This window comes from Cyprinodon tularosa, unplaced genomic scaffold, assembly GCF_016077235.1.
Source record: "Cyprinodon tularosa strain WSP-4 unplaced genomic scaffold, ASM1607723v1 ctg194, whole genome shotgun sequence".
NCBI lineage: Eukaryota > Metazoa > Chordata > Actinopteri > Cyprinodontiformes > Cyprinodontidae > Cyprinodon > Cyprinodon tularosa.
This window is the reverse complement of record NW_024038699.1, coordinates 118,381-142,979: the sequence shown is the minus strand read 5'-3', so window position 1 is coordinate 142,979 and position 24,599 is coordinate 118,381. Positions and strand designations below refer to the sequence as shown.

Here is a 24,599-nt window from a genome sequence, read left to right as displayed (position 1 = left end):
GTGTGTGTTTGTTTTATCACATCTTCTGCTTAAGAGCAGGACAGACTAGATGTAGGTGATGTTTGTCTGTTCTCATTTTTACAATTTTATAATTAAAGTAACTCTATGACTGTCATCACCAATCTCCTTTGTTAACTGAATTTACCCGGGTGCATTATTTAATTCTTTAACTTACAAGACAGCAGTTTTCGAACATGATTGTTTAATTCAGCAAAGGCTGAATGTTTACAAAGTCCAAAATTGTTCATGAACACAAATTATTGATGACGATTATTGAAGAGATTATAGCTGTCATAATCTGAGGCTTTTTAACCCCACCCTCTGGGAGGAGGCCAACTCCACCTTGGGCGACTTCCACCTTTCAAATAACTAATGTTAGTTTTCCATCTACTTAAAAAAAAAAGCCTGTCAAATCATTAATCCACTCATTACCTATTTCCAGAGAGCATTAACCTAAGCCAAATAAGAAAAAATATAGTTTTTTGTTTTCAAATTAGTACTTTAACATTTAAAGTTGCCTTTAGTAGAGAAATAAGTCAAATCAAACTGTTTCGCTTAGTTTATTCTTTGTCTTTTCTGTTGAGTAAATGAGCTCAGAATCCTCCAAATCCTTTCATCCTGTTTCCGTTCTGTGATGCTTTCATTATAGAGGTCAGTTCCTGAGGTCCTCCCTGTAACCTTACATAACACATCTGCCACCTGGTATTCTCCCCTTTCTTCTACAAAATACAGAAACTCAGCATAATAAATCTGTCATTATTAACAAAGGGATCTATAAATGTCCCCAAATTAGTTTACATGCAAACATATTAGCTTTAAATAACAATTAAGTATTACTTCATGCTAAAATACAAATAGTCACCTAAAGGGTTAGAATGTCTTTTAAAGCTAAATTATTTGCACCATTTAAAAAATTCTTAGTCAAACAACTTATGAAATGCTTTTGCCTTTGTCGCCTACTTTTACTGCAAACATTTCTGCAAGTGTTTACTGTTGTGTCAGGGCTCTCAGGCTGGAAATTGAGGTTCTCAAGTAGCTAAAAGCATCGACTGAAAATCTAATTAGACAGAGGTTAATCCTTCTCTTGCAGGCAGCCTTTACCTTCGCGTCACAACCAACACTAGATTAACAACCGAGCAAACTGGCCACCGCCATCCACATTTGGAGATTCAGTTTGCTGTAGAATGATTTTTGACATTTTTTCTTTCATATTTGCTATTTGTTTTTAACTATGGTGGTCAGCATTTTGGCTTTAAGTCTTAGTTTTCTGTTTGTTTAAGGTTTAAGACCTAGTATTCATAAGCGCTTTGGAAACTTGTAGTCACAGGATGCTTTTCCACCTTTTCTCAGTTAATCAAATTTCAACTCAAATGCTCCAAGTACTCACAGAGATGAACAGATGATTAAGTATGGCTGAAGGAAATGACACATACATCTCTAAATCAATTAGCAATTAAAATATCAGAACTGTGTATTTCTATTCAGCTACCTACTCTCTAATTTTATTCTAGTATCCCTGAATTCAAGGCAGTTCCCAGGTAGTAGAATCAAAGTTATTCACAACAACAAGGTCTCACTTCCTCAATTAAAGTAAGAGTTCATGATTTAGCAGTGAAAAAGAGGCAAAGCGAATAGTTAACAATGGCAATGGAAAAGCTCCAAAATTAAAACCCCCGAAAGAAAAAATAAATCTCCATCCAAGCTTTACTTAAAGAAACACAAAATATTTTTGGAAACATTTTTCATTCATCAAACAGCCTTTATGGAAATCTGACATCTACAGTCAAACATTGTGGTATTGGTTTAACGGTCTGATGCCGTTCTGCTACTTCAGGAAGTGCATTATTTCCAGTCACCAGTGAAACCATTAATTTTGATGTCTTTGAGAAAATCTTGAAGCAGAATGTCCATCTATCTCTTTTTGACCCTAATATCAAGAACTGGATATTGCAGCTGAATATGGATAAACCTAACCCACACATCACCAGGAAGTCTGGTCTGTATGGATCAATAATGGATAGTACTGCACAGTGGAGAGACATCAGAGCTAGTTATAAACAGAGATAAAACTGTATTCAGGGCTATTTGGACGGCTCATAGGAACTGTTTGGATGTGGGATATAGTTAGTAATGCATAATACATAATACTTCAAACAGAGGACTTTAAAATGCTATTATCTTGGCAGATCATCAGCGTGCGGCGATCTGCCCCAGCTATAGCCCTATTTGACTGGATTATATTGAGTCTTCTGTCTCTGGCGTAGAAAGATGTAATGTTTAAAAGTCACACCGGACATGATAAAGTTCTGAATAAACTCAATCTGTGAAGTTGTTAGCATCCCTGCTCCATCACTTGTGGCTGGTTCACAGCATCCAAACAAAGGTAATAGGAAAGACTTGATATTAAAATCTGATTCCTGAAAAAAATTGCATAGTGTGAAAATGGCCAATGTGGCTCAAACGTGAAGTGAAGAAGTCAGATACAGGCTAAATCTCTCCGTCCCCACGTTAAACAGCCAGGAATTGATTAATTGAACCTCAATATATTCAGATTTTTACCGGCAGCAGATTCTCTGCTTTGATTTTCCCCAGCTGTGCTGCATACTGCTGATATTATTCACTTGGTTTACATATATATATATATATATATATATATATATATATATATATATATATATATATATATATATATATATATATATATATATATATATATATATATATATATATATATATATATATATATATATATATATATATATTTATTTAAAGACACCTTCGTCTCCATCTTTGCTTTTTTCAGAGTAACTTGGCTTCTTCAATAGGCTCTCCTTGCCTGGTGTTTTAGTTTAGCTAGAAGAAAATGTCTTGGTAGGTTTACAGTTGGATTTTCAGATGTATTGAATGGTACTTGGTGTGATATTCAAATATGTATTGTTTAAAAAACCAAGGCTTCTTTAAATCTTTCTTTATTTCTTATCCTGAAATTTTATATTAATATAGAATTATACTCAGGTGACTTTCTTTTAGATGACCTATAGATAAAAAAAATAATTCAGCACTTTCACTTTTTCTGACTGCAGGAGGCTTTCAGTAGATCAAGGAGGTTATTTCCAAACAAACAGCGAATCAAAACATTTAGAGGGATCTGAGGACAGACATGGACTCCAACGGATCGTCTCTCATTCGCAGCCAGTCGCTGGCGAGCGGTTTGGAGAAAACGTTGCCGTCGTGGAACAAGCCTGCTCTCTCTCAGAGCAGCAGCACTCTGTCATCTCGTCACTCCAGACAGGTCAGTTAAAGGTCGGACTAATCCACATGCTGTTGATCAAAAAAAGGCGATTTCTCCTTTTATTAAATAAGATGAAATATCCTCTTAGAGATCTTAATATATATATAACAAAAAATCCTGCTTTTTCCTTTTGCTCTCAACAGATTATCAAAGACTGGGAAGTAATAGATGATCTTCAAGTAGAAATGCAAGCAGGAAGTGAGAGTCCTCAGGATAGGTCCGCTCCAGGAATATGTGAGGGGTATCTTCTCAAGAGGAGAAAGTGGCCTCTGAAAGGCTGGCACAAGGTGAGGGAGGCTAAATAACCAGCCTCATTAAACAGCCACAATATTTTCCTGGATGCTCACTTTGAGTTTTTCTTATTTTACAGCGATACTTCATTTTGGAAGCAGGAATCTTACGCTACTCCAAAAGCCAACAAGATGTAAGTATGTTATTGTTATTTTATTTCTGATTTTCCACACAAAGTGTTTTAAGGTTGTCAACTGGAAAGAAAATTCCTTTTGTTCAGCTTTAAAAAAATCTTTTTGATTATATGTGATTAAGTTTTGAGACCCTTTTGGACAAAAAAAGTCTGTTCCCTGTAGTCTTCAATTAAAACTTAAAGAACTTAAAGGTTGCTGCTAACATCAAAAGGCCAAATATCACAGCTTCATTGAATTTGTAACTAGTGCCTCTGTAGTAGGGATGCAGCCCATTAAAATAATACTTTCTATAGAAAAATACAGAAATAAAATTAGATGACATCACGGCCTTTCTGCAACCTGAACTGAGTTTGACCTTAGTTTCAGTCCCAGTGAACAGCTGTTGTGGAAGCTGTCAGAAGAATAAATTTGATGCCACTCAGAATTAAATCAGTTTCAATGTTTATCACTGTTAAAGCACTGTTAAAAGAAGGAGGTTCTCTCCGGATAATTGTTATGGAAATACTGCATTGCTGCTCTTGGATTAGGAAATCTGTTTTTTTAATAAGGAGGGAAACAAAGTTCCTTAAGTCCATGAGAAATAACACAAAGTCCTGCAGAGCTTCAGTGTGAGCAGACAATCAAAGAAAATATTCTGGTTCTTGTGACATTCATGCTGGGAGACTTTGTTCATTCTTAATATCCTCCTGAAAAGCAGACATGCTCATATTTAGGCAGGAGGGGAACTGTGTGATGATTTCCACCTTAGATGAGAGTCTAAGGTAAAAGAGGAACAGTTCTTTCTCACATTTTGTTGAAGTCCTCTGAAGCAAAACATGTTAAATTTCAGTAAAACATAATTATTTTGAAATATTAGTGTAATTTTCATTAGAATGACTTTATGTGTAATAGTTTTTAAGATTACATCACGCTTACATCTTTCTAAATAGGCTCACACATTTGACAGGAATGTGATGTGGAGGTTTCTGTATGGACGACCTTTAAGATATGAAAGATAATTATTATTTTGCAGATCCAAGAAGTCCTGAGAGAAGCAGTGCTAACCAAGCTACTAAGATCATTTTATTTAAACTTTTACTCTAATAAATTCATCTTTATCAGACTCAAAACTCGGACTGGGAACTTTTGGTTCATAAGATTTTTTTTCTGGCATCTGATGAATACTTCAAATACTTTCCAAGGTCTTTCCTATGAGATTGCTCTGCTTCAACTTTTTCTCTTTATATTTTACAAAAATAAATTTTTTTTTTTAAAAGATTCTTATCAAGTTAAGGATATTTTTGCAGTAATCTGATAGAAAAAAAGACATGTTTCCTCATTTTGGGAGCAAAAGGGGGACAAACAAACTTTTAGACCAGTGGTCTTAATGTTGTGCCTAATTGCATTTCTCTGACTGTGATCTATATTGGGTTAAGCTTAATATTTAAACAGCAAATACAAAAAGGACAAACTCTTAATTAAAGTTAATTAAAATGTTTTATTATATTTTTGATTTGCTTTTCATGTAGGTCTATCTAACATTTCTTTTCAGAAATATATCTGGCTTTTTTCAAATATTTCTTTCATAACTTTTAGGCTGGAAAATGTGAAAGTTAAGATTTTATGCCACATGATTTGGAATGATCTAAACATTCTTGTTTTGAAAAGGTCTCCAAGGGTCGAGTCCAAGGTTCTTTAGATGTTAGTCATGCTGTCATGTCCATAAACAAAAAATCTAATCGGATCGACTTGGATGCTGGTGACATCCTCTATCATATTAAGGTAAATATAGTTTTTGAATATTGCTGTTTGCTTTTAAACAAATAACTGGTTTGTCTGATTTAAAAGACCAAATATTCCTTTCAATCCCAAAGGCAAAGAGCCACGATCTCTTCTACATTTGGGTGACAAAGCTGCAAGCGCACCGCCTGTTCAAAAAGAAGGAGCCAACTCACACTCACAGCGGCTTCCTGCAAGCACTGTGCAACACAACTCCGACTAGACAAGCCCACAGAAATGGAGATATGGTGACTGTATGGTTGCTAAAGTCAAACTTAACACCGTCTTTGCCGGAAATTTAAAAAAGAGTCCTAAATTAGCTTCTTTCGCTTTTTGTATCTGTCTTTATAGTGTCAGAGTTTTGCAGGGGCAGATAATTGTGCAGGAGGATCCGGGGTCTTACCATCAGCTAACACTGCCGTAAACACCAAGGTGTCTGCCTGGCTGAAGCAAAGCCACAATCCAGATATGTGTGTTCAAGGTATTCGACTCAAAGCCACCTGCAAAAAAAACAAAAAAACAATTGCAAACACCAGAGTTCAGCAAGACTGTCTAAACCAAGATCCACAGCTGAAAAAAAAAAAAAATGGTCAGAAACCAGTAAAAATATATATTGTTTTCAGGTTTTTTTACTCCTTTTTATTTCTTTATGGTGAGAGTAAAGAGTCTTGATTTAATTCTAATTTTTATCTTGTAGAATTAAGTGACATCTTCCAACTTTCACATAGATTCAGTTAATCTCTTTATGGATTGTAAAGGCATCCTTTCCAAAATGAGGGAAAATACGGGTCACAAGTAAAAAAAAGCATATAAAATAATTATATGTTAAAAGCAAGCCTGGTATTTCAAGGTTTATTGATCTATTTATTAGCTTCTCATCGATAAATTTTAAATGATATTCGAAAATTCAATGATTAATACTGTAATTCAAATGAGTGAATAATGCACTATTTGTTATTAAAGTTGATTAAAGAATAATTAATTAGACTGATTCTATTATTTGCTAACCACATTTATTTCATTAATCCCTTTTTTCACTTGTTTCAATTCAATTAAAATAAATAATTAAACTAAAATAAATTTTTTTATGTTTATAGATAAGTTAGTTCTTCACTATTTATTTATTTCTATAGTCCAAATATTTTAAATCAAAATTCGAAACTTAAACATTTTTTTTCTGCACTGCATAGTATAGTAGGTCATCACAAATACAGACAATATGAATGTTAACTATTAAAATAATACTTTACAATTTTCTCATTTAAATCTTTATTCTAAAAATTGTATTTATTAGTAGATTTATTAAATGTGTATATTTTGTATTTCAACAAATATACTAAGATAAATATGAACAAAAAACAACAACAAATCAATGGTGAAATTATTACATTTTCTTCTAAAAAAACCCCCCACATTTACAAATTAAGTAATGATTGTGTATCATAAATGATTTTTCATGTACTTTTTTAAAAATAGTTCAAACAGCTGCCTGGATTATAACTTATTTAACACATTAGTTGTTTAAAAATTAAAATCTTCCTGTATTTAATAAGTTACTCTGCATTTTACACACGTTGATAATAGTTTGATATTATTAATTTTTTTATTGCTCTCATATTCAATACTTTTGACCTAATATGGAAATTATTTTGATAACTTAAAAGACCTAAAATCATGTGTTTGACATGAAGATGAAGGAAATACGGTGTAATATAAATGTTGATGCAGCTTGTGCCAGTCAAAGTGTCAAAGTTCAAGTACAGACAATGGGATGACATTAAGATTTGAAATAACAGGATTAGTTCTTTTAGGTTAATTTAATGTAAATGAAACCTGACTAACTTGATGCTTTCGTACAGAGTTGAACCAATGCGATATGGACCTGTCAGAGCTCAGCCGTTTGATTCAGAGGCTTCAGGCAATGGAGGTGAGCCAAACTTTCACCAATGGAGACCTGCAACGCATCATCAGCATACAGGTATTCATAGACTGACTGCCCTTTAAAAAAAATAAAAATAAATTAACAGTTGTTATATAAAAAATATATAACGTGTAAATAACAATTTAATAACCTGACCTTTAAACAGAACCTGTCTCTTGAGAAGCCAAAGAAGACAAAGTCAGGAAAAATGTGGGGCCACTCCCGCACACTATCCAGAGTAGAGGCCCTGGGAATGGTAAGAATGGTCTGTAAACCATTGTATATATATGCAATGATTTCATATATATATACTGTTGAATGCTTTGACTTTCATTGAATCCACTCAAATCATTATTTTTATTTTATTTTTTTAATCCACAGCCTATTCGTGGGATTTCCAAGTCGGTGAGTTGCCAATAAAGCAAAGCATCAAATAATATGAAGTTCTCTAAAAAAATGCGACGCACAAGGAACGCTTTAATACTGACATCAATCAATCAATCAATCAATCAATCAATCAATCAATCAATCAATCAATCAATCAATCAATCAATCAATCAATCAATCAATCAATCAATCAATCAATCAATCAATCAATCAATCAATCAATCAATCAATCAATCAATCAATTTCTTTATTGTCAACTACAATTTTCATTGTAATCTGGATTTCAGTTTCAGTTCAAACCATTCATCACATATGGGGATTACAGGGGAACAATTTGACTGAGGCCATGCGCACCAAAGAATACTGCCGTTAGGTGCATTGATTCAGCTGCCAGGGTCACCTCGGTATGCGGTTTCCTTAGGGAGCTCAATTTAATCTCTGTGGAAAGATAGGAGCCACATTGGGGAGGGAGAGGAAAAAAAAAAGCATATTTCACACTTAATCTTTGACAGGATAAAGTCTGAGATATCAAAAAACCTCAGCACAAGAAAAGTACATATAACATGAGACAAACATTTCAGCAGAGGGTTACCTAGGATGCTGAGAGTCACACATGAGTCTATCTGTGTGTGTGTGTATAAGGCAAGGCAAGGCAAATTTATTTGTATAGCACAATTCAGTACAACGACAATGCAAAGTGCTTTACATGATTAAAATACAGGAAGATAAAACAGAATCAAAGCAAGTAGGAAAATAAAATAAAATAAAATAAAAAATGCAGAAACAAAAAAGAATATTACAGTTGGACTAAAGAAAATATGTTTTAGTTTAACTAACTGTTTAACTAGAACAGTCGTAGGCAATCCTAAACAAATGTGTTTTTAGTATAAGTTTTTAGTATAAGTGAGTGCGTTAAATTTTTCAGTGATTATAATAATAATAATTACTGTTCAGATATATGACTTCTGATCCGTAATTTTTTTTTTAATATCTAACAAAAACTTAAAATAAAAACAGAGATTCAGTTAATCTTTAAGTATGTGTCTCCATCTTTGCATTTTCACGTCTTTCTCTGCGGCTTTTAGCAACATCTAGCCTTTGCCATAAAAGTTAGTATTACTTTTAGTTTAAATGTATCTTTTGCATTATATATATATGGGAAGAATGTAGGACAATGCATCAAACAGTGACAGTAGACACAAACTGACAGATGACAAGGGAACTGTTAAATCAACCATTAATAAAACCATCTTCTCTTTTCTTCTGTTCACCTCACAGCTGTCCTCCAGTCACCTGAGCAGCTCATCCCACCTCGGCGTGTCAGTGCCCTCCATCCCAGACTACGTCTACTCCCAGCTGTCCCCTCCCACGATTGTATCACCAGAGGGCAAGAAGATCCAGCAGGACATCCGCGCCATGTCAGCACGGGGTCAGGCATTAACACATCACAAAATAAAAAAAAGCTATCTTCAGTTTTTAATGGTATTAACAAGCTAGAATTTAGAGGTAGATCTGTTTAAAGCTCAATGTGTTTCTCTAATCTTTGATTTATTCTCCTTTGCACCTTTCACCACCAGTGCTTTCTTCTCTAAAGTTGGTGCATGAAACTCTGTCCCTGGAGAGGCAAAAGTTGCTAGAAGCTTGGGAAGCCAACAACCTCCATCAGTCTAACACATTAGCTGTGGTATAAATTCATTGCCTACTGTTATTTTCACACTTCAGTTGTTTCTGAGAGCCATTCTTAGTGTTTCTTCTCCTTTATCTCCATCTTTCATCAGCCTGCGCCAACAAATCGGCCTCCTTCGGTAACAGATTCAGTTGCAGAATATTTTGATGCCAGCGACGACGTCCTCGGTGGTAGTTCCTCTGAAGTGTCTTATGAATCCGGACTTAGTGATGGAAGCACCAGTAATTCAGAACCAGAGGAGGGACATGGTCAGTAATGCATCTTACTAAGGTTTCATTCATAATTAACTTTAACCTTTAAACCACAAAACAGTGGTGATTTAGTAAATCAGAGGCAAACAGACTTTTCGCGCAGTTTTTCTGAAAACATTTTGACTCTTTTTCAGTCTTTGTCAATTCTGCCGTCTTCTGAGATTGATCTCCATTATAAAAAATATTTAATGCAATAAGCCCCGCCTAATAAAATCTTATTGGCTAGAAATTCTGCTTCCATTTATTTTGTTGTTTCTAATTTTTTGCACAAGTAACAAAAATTTTAATCAATTTTATGTAAAAGATTGGACAGAATGATTTTACAAGGATAATGTATAGTAGAAAGATGGATGAAGGAATAAAAATGTGGAAAATCATCTTATCTGCTCAGGATGTCTTAGGTCTGGGCACCGGTGTCAGTGGTTTTAAAGAACAAATCAAAACCCAAAAAATAACACATCATCATCAGTAGGCAATGCGGGTGAAGTGTCTTGCTGAAGGACACAGTGACACTGAAAGCCAAAACAGGGACTTGAACCATCCGACGACACTGTCGCCTCCCAAAAAGGACCAGTTCAAACTTTTACTCTAATACAGAAATGCTTTTCTGCTTGTATCAGTTAAAAATAAGCTGTATTATAGTTGAAAAGGGACAGCAAAATAAGTAAGATTTAGAAATACCCATAATTACATATTTATAGCATTTATAGCATATCTTATATTAAACTATAAAAGAAATATAGTATGCGCAGGTAAACACTTTAATTAATAGCAGGCCCACTTTTACCCTCTGACAAGTTCAATATGACTTTGCAAGAGTTTATGAAATTTAGCTGCATCAAGTAGCCAATTTTATTGAGAGGTAACTTACATAAAGTTTTGTTTCCATTGTTTGCATTGATAGATTGGTCATTTTTGTAAAAAAAAAAAAAATCAATGGCAATGGCAATCCCTGGATTAAACAAAAATAATAATAAAACCACAAGTGTTTATTAAGTGCCATAAATGCCTGTCTAGTTTTGTAAATTAATTTAAATAGCAAAATTCTACATTTCGAGAAACTTAATTAAGTAACTGAACTGAATTTCTGAAAATCCTCCATTAATGCACTTAACCCCTATAAAACGATGCTAAAAGCTAATTTGTTATTATACTAAACAACCTAACATTCTGATGGAATTCTGCTAATTATAGGTTAGGTCCATTAAGCATCTGCATTAGATCTGTTTGTCAAAATAAAGGATATTATTTCAATCATCTACATCTCTATTTAAAATTGGAGGTGAAAAATTTATTTTTGTGCAGTTTTGTCCTTTAGCAATCCATATTCAATAATAAACATTAAAAATTCTGCATCTATGGATTGTTTAATTAAAGCAATTAAAATGAAAACAATGTTTTGTATGATTGTTTTTTTTTTGTTTTTTTTTTTTTTTTTTTGAAATTGCAAGTATTCAAGGTGACAAGAATTGCTGCAGAATATGATTTCATCATCTCCAAATTATTTCTGTGCTCAATCACAACTATTATTAATAATAATTTCTCTTACTTGCAGCATTGACAACCCGAAAGTACCGTGCAAGCATTTCCAGGACTCCAAACAACGTAATTCCCAAGAGTTCTGGACGTCGAACAACCCTACCAGCTTATTGTCCTGACAACAGCCACGTCGGCCTCATGGCTATTCTCTACAACAACATAGGCAAGACTTGCATATCGATTTATTGAAGGAAAATAAATCCAGAAATCATATCTTATAGTCTTGAACCTTTTTTTCCGCAGGCAAAGACTTGGCTCGTGTGTCCATGCCGGCCGCTCTCAATGAGCCGATTAACCTGCTGCAGAGACTGTGTGAAGAGCTGGAGTACAGCGAGCTGCTTGACACGGCTAGCAACACACCAGACCCATACCAGAGGATGGTAAGACTGCTAATATGAAGGATATTTGTATGCAAGAACAAGTAAACCGGTGGCTGCTGCATTTGGAATGCAGATAACTTGTTTCTAATGAGAGTCCAGGATAATTCAAAGCATTCTTATTCAAACAAATTTTTCTTTGGATCTTTTTTAAATATATATTTATAACAAACAATATTTTCTCAAGATAATGGCAGAAAACTCAGTGATTTAAGAAAGAAATTATGCTAAAAGGACAGTGAGGCATAACTTGTAGAAGTAACGCTTTTGTTTATTTTAGATCCTTTTAGCCTAAACATCTGACAACATTAAGGTCCTTTTCTAGGTTTAGAACAAATAAAATAATCTTTGTCTGAAGAACTGCAGCCTCGGATTCCATTTTATTGATATTATCATGAGAATAAACTGTGGGTGCAAGAACAGAAGCTTGAGGTATTTTCTAACCATGATGACATCATGAAGTTACTCCAAGAAAATAAATTAAAAATGTCTTCAGCTTAAAGTTGCATCCAGCTTATTATACCTCAAGATAATGACGTAATGTAACTTCTATCATGTCAATATTAGCTCAGGAGCCTATATAGAGAAAATAACTGTCACGATTTGGTTTTAAGGTTTTTGTTAGGACCCAAAAGCAGAAGCTGAGAGGCAGGGGTGAGATCTTGGAAGGTTTAATGAAAAATCAGGCAGCAAAAACAGGAATCCAAAAATCCAACTTAAAAATGTAAATCAAAACAGAAATCCAAAAAAACCAACATAAGAATTGAACACTAACCAGGACCATGGAAAAATCAGGGGGGAAAGTCATGAGGAGCCAGGGTAGGATGAAATAAGATGAGGGACCAGCAAAGAGGGACTGCAGGGGGAGTGTATTTATGGCTGACTGAACAAAGGTAGAGCTAATGAGCTGATAGGGAGCAGGTGTGACTAGAGCTGATGAGGAAGCCAAGAGAAAAGAACACAAGGGGGCAACAGAGGACAGACAGAAAAACCTAAGCAACTTAAACGAATCCAGACAGACCAATAAAGCTAGAAAACAAGGAAAAACCTGGCTAAACTTGAAACTGAAAACTTAAAGAAAAACAACAGAACCAAGATGGTTACAATAACATGATTAAAATGTTAAGAAAAAAAATGCTTGATATAAACTAATCAATTTAATTCTTACTATAATTGAAAATGAGATTAAAAAAAAGCTGTTATCACAAATGAAACAAACACGGGAAAGGTTATCTTGAATAAATCTGATGATAAAACTATTTTGACAGGAAAAATCCAAGTGTTTGCCCAAGATAAAAGGATTTAAAAAAACATATGTTAATCAGACAAATGAACTTTATTTTTAAAACAAAACGTGATACAATTAAAAGATGCTAACACATCTCCCAGCTGATCAAATGTATTTCGTGATTCAAGTGATAAAACAGCATTTATGGCCCAGTTTTGAAGCTTTTAATGATTTAAGTAAAGTTTAAATTAATCGTTTTAATTTTCATATCTGTCTCTTGTGTTTCTGGTCATCTAGGTTTACATTGCTGCCTTTGCTATTTCCGGTTATTCCACTGCAACGTTCAGAAATCGCTATAAGCCCTTCAACCCAGTTCTGGGGGAAACCTTTGAGTGTATCAGAGAGGATCGAGGTTTCCGTTTCATCAGTGAGCAGGTACCTGATTTTATTATCTTCTATATCCATGTAATCCCTATAACTGGCTTATGCCGTAGATTGTAGGACTATCTTTAAGAGGCTAAGAATACCACCAATATTGTAGAAGCTGAAGCGATATCTAGAGAATATAATTCATTTAGCTCTATTCACTGCAGGAATCAGCTGTAAGCTATATGCTAATCACTCCAGGAGCTGAACTTTAGTTTAAGAGGCAACATTAAAGTATGGCGTCATCTGCATAAAGGCGGACACTAGCCATAGACATATTGTCCTAAAAAAAATAGAAAGTGCCCTATGATTTAGCTTTAAAGTTTTCCTTTTTAAATATTTCCAAAGCTTACATGCATCTTTTTATTTATTTATTGGTGGAATCATATCTGTGTTATTTGCACTTAAAGTTAAACTTTCGTCTTTCTTTTTACCAAGAAGCATAATTTCACACAAAATTACAACACTAAAAATAATACTGCAGAGATAAAAAAAAAGGATATTTACTGATGGGTGTTCTTCATGTTGCAAAAGGTCTGCCATCATCCACCCATCTCAGCCTGCCACGCCGAGTCAGAAAACTTCACATTTTGGCAAGGTCATACAGCTACGTGCACATAAATATCTATATCTTTATATATACCTTCAGTATATTACGTACATGAAGTTTCACAATATCATTAGCATTTAGTAATATCTCTTTACAGACCAGCGATGGAAAAATAAATTCTGGGGGAAATCATTGGAGATTGTGCCAACAGGAATGGTCAATGTAACTTTGCCAAGGTAAACTATCATCTTATATGTTGTAAGTTCACAGCTGCTTTGTCAGAAAACATTAAAATGAGAATATTGATTATTGAATACCCACCACAACAGAAAATTCATTCAGACGCACTTTGTGTTTTGTAATGAGTTGTTTGGTTTGGACTCCTGACTTCAAGTCTTTAAACATCTTTAAAAATTTTCCAACATGGAGAAGATGAGCTTATTTAAACATTAAAGCTGAGGATGTAATTTGTTTTTATGTTATCTGAGGTATCATTAGTTTAAAGTTGTGGTCCAACTGTTTTATTTCTTTTTACTATCTGCTTTTATCTTTATTTGCTTTCATTCTGGTTTTATTGTTCTTCTGTCTTATTGCTTAATTAATGTAAGGCACTTTAATTTATCCTTGAATTGAATTGTGCTATACAAATAAACTGGCTTTACCTTACAGAAACAGAAAATAGTTCCCTCCTTCAATGTTGAGCCTATGCAAAAGCCCTTTTGGAGTTCAAGTTTTACCGATCAGGCCTCAAATACAGCCTTTGTATGAAATTGCTTTATGCTTCAGGCTACCAGATACGGTGGGGTGTGCAAATATTAAAAATGTTTGAATAAGTACTTCTTCAAGTCCCTGGATTTGCATTATTTCCTGAAAGTGATGCATACTGTATGTGTGAATCAGCATTTCTTGTTTAGACCAGTGTAACACCTATGCATCAGCATTAAGCGCTAAATATAACCTCAGAAGTGATGCAGCCCAGGTAAAGAAGTGCGGAGTAAGTGAGAATTAGGTGTGCTAAAGGTGTTAGGAGATGAATCGTTCTTGGAAGAGATGAGTGTTAAACAGATATTAGGAGCTAGAGCAGGACCTCATCGCTCTGAATTCAGTCCTGTAAATCAGTGGTTCCCAAAGTAGAGGTCATGACCTCTACTGAAGATCATATAATCTCCTGAAACAAAGTTACTTAAACACTAATTGTTGAAAGCATATTTTCTTCACAGTTCTGACAAAGAAAAAAAAAAGTTAAACTAGCTTTAGATAATTTCTCTTTCAGAGCTGTTTTTTTATTTAACAGGATATGATGGATATGAACATGGATATGAAAAATAGAAATGTTTACATTCTTTGATTCACAATTTCTGCCAAAAATACATTTCGTTTGGAACCTAAACTCTGAAAGTAGCATAACATATTACTTGGTGGTTAAAATTGGTATTGCAAAATGAAACAGGATAGATAAATCTAGTCTAGAAAAGTTATCAAAAAGACCACTTTGAAATATCAATGGAGAAGTCCTGCTGCTCTGAAGCAAACTATGAAGTGTTACAGAAATAAAAAAAAATTGTATTAATTCTTTTATTTTTTTTAATGACTTTTTGCTTACAACAAACAAAAAACAGAAAAGATATATATAATTTGCATATCGCTATAAAACTGTAATATTTTACCGTGTTTAGTGGTGATATTAAATCAATATCATTCTAGCATCACCTTTCTATACATGTTTGACATAATAGTATACACAACCTCATTTATGCTTTTATCTTTATTCGCATTGATTACTGCAACAGTATCTTCACAGGTCTGCCAAAAAAATCCATCAGGCAGCAAAATGCTGTTCTGACTAAGACTAGAAACATAGAGCACATCAGTCGGGTTTTAAAGTCCTTAAACTGGCAACCTGTAGGTCAGAGAACAGACTTTAAAATACTTGTATTAGCTTTTAAACCACTGAATTGCTCAGCAGCAACTTTCAGACCTTCCAGAACATCCAGGCCTTCTGGTTCCAATCTACTTTGTATCTCCAGAGCCAAACATGATGAAGCAGTTTTCAGATTTTTGTACCTTTTAATCTGGAACAAACTCCCAGAAAACTGCAAAAAAATTTTCCTGCACATTTCATTTGATGCTTTTATGGTGCAAAGCACTTTGAATTGCCTCGCTGCTGAAAATGTGCTATAGAACAATTACAATGTGAGCTGAAAAGCCATGTTACTGCGTTTTTTTTCGTGATATTGAAAAAGGTCTGAATGTGAGCCTTGCAAATATAACATGCTGCAGAAATGTTTGTGTTTTACACCCTTCATCTGCACTACACCTAAACAAAGTGTATAGATGGGAGTCTATCTTTCAGCTTAATTTCTTAATGTTTAGACCCACAGACGACCATTCTTAAATATACCAACATAGGTGGTGAGATAAGCAGGGGTGGAACAGTAGTTCCAGAATAAGGACCAAATTACTGAAATGAGAATCTACAACCATGGATTATTTGCTGCATTGATTGATCCCTCAGATTTGTTTCAACTATGCTGTACTATGGATGTTTTTATAGGTATGGTGATCACTATGAGTGGAACAAAGTGGTGACGTGCATCCACAATGTCCTTAGCCAGCAGAGGTATCTGGAGCATTATGGGGAGGTGACCATCCAAAACCTGACCAACAACACCTGCACCTGCAAGATCACCTTTGTCAAGGTGAATGAAGCAGCTTTACCTTTACTAATGAAATGTTAATTTTAAGTCATAAAAATAAAACCTGTGCTTTGTTTGTCTGATTGTTTAGTCACGTTACTGGGGTTCAGACTCAAACAAGAACGAAGTTCAGGGAACAGTGACTGACCAAAGTGGTAATGTGATTCACCGGTTTGGAGGTCTTTGGCATGAAGGAATCTTCTGTGATACTCTACCAACACCAAAATGCATCTGGAAGCCTCGTAAGTCCAATTTAACTCAGCAATAATAAAACGCAGTGCAATAAGGTGCTTGTATCACATGTTGATGTTAATCTGGACAAAGTGAGTTTGCTTTCTATGTTAACGGTCTAAGAGGAATTGAACAGATTAGAAGTTTCTAATTGCAAACTCCACTAATCAGCATAAATCCAAGTGTCACGTTTGTGCTTGTCCATCTGAAAAGCTTCTGTCTTGCACAGATCCTCAGCCAAAGGATTACCTGCTGTATTACGGCTTTTCTTCTTTTGCCATGGAGCTGAATGAACTGACGCCAAACCTGAAGCCTCTCCTTCCTTCTACTGACACCCGCCTGCGCCCAGACCAAAGGTCAGAAATAATTTCACATGCTTTATTTAGAGAAAGAAAAGAGAAAGTAAAAAAAAAAAAAAATCTGAAAATTATGTAAAGAGGCCCGTTTCACAAAGCAGGTTTAACAAACTGAGAGTGAAATAATAAATTCTAAATTGATCTAGCCTTAGGTTGGAAACTCAGTTTTCAGTTTCACAACAGCTGCTGTGAGTTAGTTTAATTAACTCTGAGTAGGTTCACTCAAAGTTGAACATGTGCGTAACAAGTATGAAAAGCCATTATCAGTGGAGCTCCAATTCGACACATATGGCTGCTTACATATGGAGCCATACTCACTGAAAAGACTTTATATTCAATCATGTTAGAATTTAAATAACAGTACATTTTATAGTTTTTTAACGAAAAAAAAAATAAAATAAAATAATTATACCTGCTTTTCAATTTCTTAGAACCACGGGACCCTTTCTCCACCTGGATCCCCGCTCTTGATGATGCAAAGTTATATTTAAGACCGTTATTCATAAAACTAAGAAAATGAAGAATGAGGAAGTTATCAAGTATCGAGTTATAGAAAAATTTTCCTTTAATAGGGTAGTGCAGTAAAGCTTCTGTCCTTAACATTTTTTCCTGTTTACTTTTGCTTTTATACTTTAAGTAGTTTTAAAAATGGTACTTCTACACTTTTACTTGTGCAGAAAGGTTAACTTCTAGAATAGTGTTTTTATACAGTAGGATTTATACTTCTACTTGAGTAATAAACATATCAGTGTAATGACAATAAAAGCTGGAAAAAGAAAATACATAACATTTCACTAACATTTTCAAAGCAAAGGTTTATGGTGCCAGGTTATAACCGTAGGCCATTTCAACATGTCATTACAGTATATATATATATATATATATATATATATATATATATATATATATATATATATATATATATATATATATATATATATATATATATATATATTCAGGACACGATGTATATATATATATATATATATATATATATATATATATATCTATATAATAAATCATGTTATAGACATCAAACACATGCAAATGTACCGCCAACCAACTAAGGAGGCCCCCATCGTGTCCTGGATTGTTGATTACCTGACGGGCAGACCACAGTATGTACGCCTACAGAACTGTGTCTGACAGTGTGGTCAGCAACACTGGGGCCCCTCAGGGGACTGTCCTCTCCCCCTTCCTCTTCACCCTTTTCACCTCGGACTTCAACTATTGCTCTGAGTCCTGCCACCTTCAGAAATTTTCTGATGACTCAGCAATTGTTGGCTGCATTGAAAAGGGTGAGGAAAGTGAATACAGGACCCTGGTGGGCAACTTTGTCACTTGGAGTGAGCTGAACCACCTACAGCTCAATGTGACAAAGACTAAGGAGCTAATAGTGAATCTGAGGAGGACAAAAACAACTTTGACCACTGTTTCCATCCAGGGGGTTCCTGTTGACACTGTGGAAGAGAATAGGTACCTGGGAGTGTACTTTAACAATAAGTTTGACTGGACTAGAAACACCGAGGCGGTCTACAAAAGGGCCAAACTGACTATTCTTCCTGAGGAGACTGAAGTCCTTTAACGCCCCTGTGGGACGATGCTGAGGATGTTTTATGAGTCAGTTGTTGCTAGCACGCTCTTCTTTGCTGTCACATGCTGGGGCAGTGGGCTGAGGGTCACTGATAACAATAGACTGAACAAACTGATCAGGAGGGCCTGGCGATGTTGTGCGGGAGCAACTGGACACTCTGACGAGCGTGGCAGAGAGGAGGATGCTGTCCAGGTTTCAGTCCATCTTAGACAATGACTCACATCCTCTCCATGACACACTGGTCCAGCAGACGAGCTCCTTCAGCAGAAGACTCCTCCTACCCAGATGCACCACAGGAAATCCTTCCTACCTATGGTCATCAATCTCTATAACGCCTCCCTCAAGTGATTCAGACATCTCCCCTCTGTAATTGACATTTATGCACTATTTTAGCACGCCACCTATCACTTTACTTGGATTTAGTTTTACATATGCATATATACATACATATATATAGATATACAGAAGAGCTATATGTGTATATATTTTTAAGTTCTTTATTTTTATTTTTATCTTTGTTATCTTGTGTAGTTGGATGTGTGTATATATATATATATATATATATATATATATATATATATACACTATATTGCCAAAAGTATTTGCTCACCCATCCAAATTATTGGAATCAGGTGTTCCAATCACTTCCATGGCCACAGGTGTATAAATTCAAGCACCTAGGCATGCAGACTGTTTTTACAAACATTTGTGAAAGAATGGGTCGCTCTCAGGAGCTCAGTGAATTCCAGCGTGGAACTGTGATAGGATGCCACCTGTGCAACAAATCCAGTCGTGAAATTTCCTCGCTCCTAAATATTCCACAGTCAACTGTCAGCTGTATTATAAGAAAATGGAAGTGTTTGGGAACGACAGCAACTCAGCCACGAAGTGGTAGGCCACGTAAACTGACGGAGCGGGGTCAGCGGATGCTGACGCGCATAGTGCGAAGAGGTCGCCAACTTTCTGCAGAGTCAATCACTACAGACCTCCAAACTTCATGTGGCCTTCAGATTAGCTCAAGAACAGTGCGCAGAGAGCTTCATGGAATGGGTTTCCATGGTCGAGCAGCTGCATCCAAGCCATACATCACCAAGTGCAATGCAAAGCGTCGGATGCGGTGGTGTAAAGCACGCCGCCACTGGACTCTAGAGCAGTGGAGACGCGTTCTCTGGAGTGACGAATCGCGCTTCTCCATCTGGCAATCTGATGGACGGGTCTGGGTTTGGCGGTTGCCAGGAGAACGGTACTTGTCTGACTGCATTGTGCCAAGTGTAAAGTTTGGTGGAGGGGGGATTATGGTGTGAGGTTGTTTTTCAGGAGCTGGGCTTGGCCCCTTAGTTCCAAGGAAAGGAACTCTGAATGCTTCAGCATACCAAGACATTTTGGACAATTCCATGCTCCCAACTTTGTGGGAACAGTTTGGAGCTGGCCCCTTCCTCTTCCAACATGACTGTGCACCAGTGCACAAAGCAAGGTCCATAAAGACATGGATGACAGAGTCTGGTGTGGATGAACTTGACTGGCCTGCACAGAGTCCTGACCTCAACCCGATAGAACACCTTTGGGATGAATTAGAGCGGAGACTGAGAGCCAGGCCTTCTCGTCCAACATCAGTGTGCGACCTCACAAATGCGCTTCTGGAAGAATGGTCAAAAATTCCCATAAACACACTCCTAAACCTTGTGGACAGCCTTCCCAGAAGAGTTGAAGCTGTTCTAGCTGCAAAGGGTGGACCGACGTCATATTGAACCCTATGGATTAGGAACGGGATGTCACTTAAGCTCATATGTGAGTCAAGGCAGGTGAGCAAATACTTTTGGCAATATAGTGTATATATATATATATATATATATATATATATATATATACTGTAACTGGAGCGTGTAACAAAAGTAATTTCCCTCTGGGATTATTAAAGTATTTCTGATTCTGATTCTGGGGAACCCTGCCCCCTAAAAAACAATAAAATGGCACAAGGCACATCACTAATGGGTGCAAATTTGCCTAGATGTCACATTTTAAGAATGTTAAACTCACCTCTAGAGCTGCAGTTAAAATAGCAATACCCTATGATTGTAAAGAGCATGCAGATGTGGGTATTGACTTCCCTTTCCAAAGGATGTGGTTAATCACAGCTGATTCAGGGGTTTAAGAAGTGGGAGGAGCACTTTTTCCATACAGGACCTTTTTTGTTTAGATACCTTTTTTATGATGAATAAAGCAATTCATCGTTTGAAATGGGTGCTGCTGTATTTTGTGAAATATAAAAGCATCCAATAATAAAATGTGCAGTTTAATGGTTTTATGGTAATTTTCTCTCATTGGTTTTGCAGACTATTGGAGGAGGGGAAAGTTGCTGAGGCAGATAAGAAGAAAGACGATGTTGAGGAAATTCAAAGAGAGCGAAGAAAACAGCTCATGAAGAGGGGTGAAGAGCACGTTCCACGTTTTTTCAGGTGAGTTTAGGCCAAATATGCACAAAATTTGTTTGGTTAAACCTCTGGAAAATATCTAGAATGAACTCCGGGGTTTTTATTTTTATGAAAACAAGTGATAAAAAAACTTACAGTTAAAACTATTTTAATCATTACTCATATACAAAAAGCAACAGGTTTTATTCTTAAATAATAATATTAAGAGTTATGTTCTATTTACCTTGGAATTGGGAATTTGGAGAGACGTAATCTCCTGAGGCATAGTGGTCCAGGTTTACCTGTGTTGGTTTTCATATTCTTCTTACACATCACAGCCCCTGTTAAAAACATCAATGACAACAACTCTGTGCTATGTGGAAACTGTTTAGTTTCCACCCTCCTACTCTGAAGCCAGGCGTAGGTACATAACTTAATTTTGATCAAGACTGTCTGGCTTTACTTTATCTAATTTAGTTTCCAAATAACTGTTACGTTTATTTATGTGGGTTTTAGGCAGTGGCGGCCGGCCCATAGGGGGCGCTGGGGCACCGCCCTCCCTGATAAGAAGAGAGAAACGTAAAATATATTTTTAGAAATTAACTCATAAATGTCAGTTTTACTCTCTAGACTGTGTACCTATAAGCAAAACAAATTATATAAACTACATTTCCCTATCTACTGTCATTAATTTGTGGATTTCCACAGACAGACTCCTACCGTCTCTGTTCTGGGGGCGTTGATCAGACTGACCCACATTTGCAGAGAATCTGTCAATCATGTACTATTGCTAGGTGAATTTAATGGCCAATCAGCGTCTCGGAACTTTATGGTATTGGGGCGCTGAAAATACTGCGCTTTAACAGGCTTCTGAACCCAAGCGCAGGTGCAGACAGTTAGAGGGAAGATGGCGAATGTAACGACCGAGATGCAGCTTCCACCAAATTCGGTGAGATCCTTATTTATCTACCCGTTTGCCAGAAGAATATCCCTGTTGTAGGATATGAACATTTCATGTCATGGTTATTGTGACTGTGACGAATCCACCTCGTCGCTTAAAACAACCTCTCTAACTTTGCGCACCACACACACACATTCCTGTTATACTGTGTTTGTGAGGACCAATACACTCGCGCTGAGACCAGTAGCTCCATGAACTTAAAACACACAAGCTGTTCCTGGTTACCTGCTGGCATATTGAGGGTGCACACTTAATATTTCAGTGGGGTTAGCCGTGTGTGTGTGTGTGTGTGTGTGTGTTGGTGTGTGTGTGTGTGTGTGTGTGTGTGGGGGGGGGGGGGGGGGTGTACGTGTTTATGCTATGGGGACTTGTCATCTTCAGTCTGGCTGCGTCTTTGCTGGGTTCAAACCCCGTTTGGTGTAATTGAATAAGTCAATGAATCTGTGTAAAAGAATTAAGTTGTAAAAATTATTTGTTTTGTTTTACATCAATTGTTTGTGGAGGTAATATATGGACAAAACTGATTAATGAGAAGAAATCACAAATAAGAGAGCCTGATGTGAGGGGCTTAAACTATTTAATGAGGGCTGTGGGAAGAAAAGCGGCAATTTTTGTTTTCTGTTTCTTTGTTACATTGCTGGTAACTGGAGGGAGGCTGAGGCCCAGAGTATCTTGTATGTTTAGTTTCTTTTGCACCCTGTTTTGAGTTTTTGAGCTCAATAAATCACCAACACCGGTAACCCGACTGAGACTGGATTCTTGGAGGCCAAAGAACCCCGTCACAGTGACCCAAATCATCACTGTTACTGTTATTATATAGTAAATTAAATCATTACTGTTAAATTGTATGTATTGTCCAATTGTTTATTTGAATTCTTATTCCGGATTAGTTGGAGACATACACTAGGCTATATCAGCCCCACCAAAAATATTTTTCACCAGCCGCCACTGGTTTTAGGCACCTCAAGATTAAACCATGTGAAACCTGCTTCATGTTATCAAAGATAATAAAATTGATATAAACAGATTTAAATAACCTGCATACACTTATTAAAATCTGTCCATTCTCTGTCATGCTGCAAGAGGTGCTGGTACCAGCCGTCAATGGGCAAGAGGGTACACACTGGACAGGTCACCAGTTTATTGCAGGGCAACAGAGAGATAAACAGGACAAACAACCATACGCGCTTACAACTAAGGAGAATTTAAAGAAGCCAATTAACCTAATAGTCATGTTTTTTGACTGTGGGAGGAAGCCCGAGTACCCGGAGAGAACCCATGCATGCACAGGGAGAACATGCAAACTCCATGCAGAAAGAACCTGGAATGGAAATTTAACCTGGAACCTTCTTGCTGCAAGGCAGCAGTGCTACCTACTGCACACCGAGCAGCCTCTCATTAAAATCAATATTAAAATTAAAAACATGATGCATATCAGTTTAAATTCACTTTCAAAGCATAAATGAATACATGCTTGGGCTGTGAATTTAGCTTTAGTCTTAGATATTTTAGACGATGTACTAAGAACATAGTTTGTTTCAGTTTTCACTGTCTGATCTGCATTTATTACATAATACATTTTAATGTGTTTAATCTTGGCCTTTAAAAACAATCAAAACAGCTTAAAACAGCTTCAAACACTTAGGGTGTTTGAATAAATAAAGATTTTGCTCTTTTCAATGCCTAAATTGACTGAATTCAGTTTTCTTCAATCTCACTACACATAAAATCTACCTACTACTAGTAAGGGAACTGTACTGTAGACAAATTCTCAATTAAAACCTTTTGACCGCCTTAGCCCCCAAAGAGATCCTACCTAGATAACAGAAGAGCATATTAGAGGTGTAAAGTGGTTAAACCATGGTTAAAAAATACAAATATCTTTTTGCAGTTGTTACCACAAACAACTGTCTGCAAGCAAATGATTAATCCCCTCCTTTTTCTATCTCCAGGAGAGCCAAAGACTCCAGTGGAAGGGATGTGTGGCTGTCCAATGGCACTTACTGGGAGCTCAGGGAGGATCCAGGTTTTTCTAATCTTGAAAACATAACTCTGTGGTGATGGAAGGCGACCTCAGCAACATGCACAAGACGACGTGCTAAGGAGAAAGCCTGGAAATCCCCAGTTTTTGATAGTTTGAACAGCATAAATGACTCGCTGTGATGAAGCGGAGACAGTGCTGCTTCAGTTCTCATATGACTGGTTTAACAGGGAATCTTCATCAACACAAAACAATATATTACTTTCACTTTTGTGAATTCATTTTTATCATAATCTGTAGAATGCTTCATCTGTATGGATGCATAATTCTATGATTTTTGAAAGATTTCTTTAAGATTAGTCAATGCATAAATCTTGTTAATATTGTATCCAAATCTTATCCGATTTACTAACTGAAATCCTCTTGATTTTGGTCTAATGGCTGGACTGCTCTTTTTTTTTCTTTCTACAAGTATTTTTAAATCGCTTAGATCACCCTGAAAAACTGGAATTGTGACAGTTCCCAATT

At 36.1% G+C, this 24,599-nt stretch overlaps 1 protein-coding gene across 1 annotated transcript; it reads left to right on the top strand.

Annotated features, from left to right (window-relative positions):
* The first annotated feature begins 3,087 nt into the window (after window positions 1-3,087).
* osbpl7 (oxysterol binding protein-like 7) lies at window positions 3,088-24,483 on the top strand. The gene is made up of 22 exons (XM_038283441.1): window positions 3,088-3,292; window positions 3,436-3,579; window positions 3,663-3,716; window positions 5,365-5,478; window positions 5,571-5,729; window positions 5,827-5,956; window positions 7,335-7,453; window positions 7,563-7,661; window positions 7,778-7,801; window positions 9,062-9,212; window positions 9,361-9,467; window positions 9,562-9,718; window positions 11,277-11,423; window positions 11,504-11,640; window positions 13,163-13,300; window positions 13,826-13,889; window positions 13,999-14,077; window positions 16,396-16,540; window positions 16,629-16,779; window positions 16,998-17,124; window positions 21,052-21,174; window positions 24,043-24,483. The coding sequence occupies exons 1-22, from the start codon at window positions 3,161-3,163 to the stop codon at window positions 24,149-24,151; spliced, it is 2,610 nt and encodes an 869-aa protein (XP_038139369.1). The 5' UTR covers window positions 3,088-3,160; the 3' UTR covers window positions 24,152-24,483.
* Window positions 24,484-24,599: the final 116 nt, after the last annotated feature.